The sequence below is a fragment of the Otolemur garnettii genome, unplaced genomic scaffold (genome assembly GCF_000181295.1).
Source record: "Otolemur garnettii isolate 467f Iridium unplaced genomic scaffold, OtoGar3 scaffold00029, whole genome shotgun sequence".
Lineage (NCBI taxonomy): Eukaryota > Metazoa > Chordata > Mammalia > Primates > Galagidae > Otolemur > Otolemur garnettii.
The window spans coordinates 18,740,834-18,743,180 of NW_003852424.1; the positions used below are offsets into that span (position 1 = coordinate 18,740,834).

Genomic DNA, 2,347 nt, shown 5'->3' on the forward strand with positions numbered 1-2,347 from the left:
AAAGTATGCACTGAGGTCTTACTTTCCCACTTACTAGTGAATGGCATCAAGCAAATCTCTTTCTGAGTTTTACTGTAAACTGGGGAAGTATTTATTCAATATGATTTTTCAAGAATGAAATAAAGTTAGATAGTATTTGAGAAACTGTTTTGCCAATTCTAAAAACATTATAGACTTGTAAGATATATTTACTGTGACTTGGACTGATCTAAACATGGTATGTTTAGAAATAAACATAAATAAAGAAATAAAGTATGCACACAAAGGTAAAGTTTGAAAAAAACCTAGGTGAAATCTGGATCCTTGCTTCAAAACAGGGTGCCCCCTTTCAGCATTGTATATAACTCGCATTTCATTTTTAAGAGAAGATCTACCTTAAAAGTTGATTATGAAAACCTAGAGATGTGATGGCACCAACTTGGTGTTCCTTTTTTGCGTGACAGCTACTTTTGAAAATCTGCTAAATGTGTCAGCTCTTTCCATGTAAAAGATATACATTCTCATATATATACACAAAAGTGGGAACATGGATTTAAACCAGAATATGGAAATGTGTTTAAAAACTCTTCAGTGTATGATAGTTCCACGTTTTCTTGCATCCTATGGAATTGGAAGAAAAATATTAGTCTGAACAGATAGGAAGTACAGCTTTATGTTGATGTATGTTAGAACAAAATTGTGTGAGGTAAGATAAGGTTGAAACTATTTAAGAAAATTTCTGAATCAGCCTCACAGTTAAAGAAAACTTATATTGTTAACTAGAATCAGAGGACCAAGAATTTCCAACCCTCCTTCTCAAGGATTCTTCTAAAACCAGCCCTACTTCTTTTCCTCCTCCCCAAACCCTTCTCCTAATACTTCCGACCACACAGCACCTGCCAGCTGTGAGCTCTCCGTCTACAGAGACCAATAACCTGCCTCTAAGACATTGGTCTTGGTGCCTCTGCTATGTGGACAAGCACTCCCAAGTCTGTCTATCAAACTCCTGCCCACATTTCAGAGGCTAGATCCCAATAAAGCATCCCTCTCTGATAAGGTATATGAAATTTGTTTTATCTATGCTTCAGTTTTCTTGTGCAATGAAATATGTAGATGATGCTTCCCATTCCCAGCCCACCCACTCGTGTGCCTCTCTTACTCTCTCATTCTCTCTCTCTTTCTCAACCTATGTAGCTCTCTAGTTATAAAGCTCCCAAAAGGGTGTCCACTAATAGATGAAGGCCAACTTCTCCCTCCATAGCTCTGGGTTCTGACCCTCACATCCATATGGAAGTTCAAGAAAATGGAGAGATCCGGCTGGAGTGCACCTCAGTGGGATGGTACCCAGAACCCCAGGTGCAGTGGAGAACTCCCAAAGGAGAAAGGTTTCCCTCCACATCAGAGGCCAAAGTTCCTGACCAAGAAGGTCTGTTCGCTGTGGCTTCTTCAGTGATCATCAGAGATACCAATATGGAGAACGTGTCCTGCTACATCCACAACCTCCTTCTTGACCAGGTGAAGGAAACAGAGATTTCCATACCAGGTCAGTGGAAGCAATGCTTCATTCTTATCATCATACAGTTTCAAGGCCACAACTCCTGGGACACCTGCTCAGAGCAACCTCATGGCAGAGATGTCTATTTTCCCCACCTAATCTCTTGTCCACTGACTTGATGGAGTCCCACCAACTTCATTAGAGGAGTAAAGAATCTGAAGGCATAAATCTAACTACATCTCATGTAAATGTGTGATTTTCCATTTTAAGAGATACAGCTGAGATAGAGAAGCTTTATCCCTGGGAGGTTTTATTATCCAGACATCCAGAGCTTTCTCTCTTCAAAGAAACAAAACTAAGTTATTTTTTAAATTGTATTATTTCCCTTGTTATCCTCCTATCCCCTCTCTATCTTATGTAAAGCTCTGTCTAGGCTTCCAGAATCCTCAAGGAAGCAAATCGCTCATTGTTCTTCAGATATTATCTCTAGTTCAGGCAGGAACCTTTCCTAATTTTTTTGTTCAATAGTCCCATTCTATTACACACAGAGGTGACATTTCCCATCCTTTGTCCTCTTGACTTGCATCCTGCACTGAGGAGGAATTTCCATAGTAATATGAATGGTCCATTATATTTTATTTATTATTTAACCTGGGACTCTTCATTTCCCTCTTTCTCTGCCATCTCAAGGGTCTGAAAAGTTTAGAATGGCATAACACTATTTTTTCCATAAGAGATATAAGAGTGTCCCAGGTCATCCCCTATCCAACCTTCTTAGGAATCAGCAGAGAAGATGGACTTGCTGAGAGTTTCTCAAATAATGTTCTTATGGGGGATTTTGTTTTAGCTCTTTTATTCCCAAGACTGACTCCC

The 2,347-nt window shown here is 39.4% G+C and overlaps 1 protein-coding gene across 1 annotated transcript in view; it reads left to right on the forward strand.

Moving 5' to 3' along the window:
* BTN1A1 (butyrophilin subfamily 1 member A1) overlaps nucleotides 1–2,347 on the forward strand; it is a 45,909-nt gene that overhangs the window by 39,365 nt on the left and 4,197 nt on the right. The window contains exon 3 of the mRNA XM_023512644.1: nucleotides 1,241–1,522. Coding sequence (XP_023368412.1) covers nucleotides 1,241–1,522 — 282 coding nt within the window. The remainder of the gene's footprint in view (nucleotides 1–1,240; nucleotides 1,523–2,347) is intronic.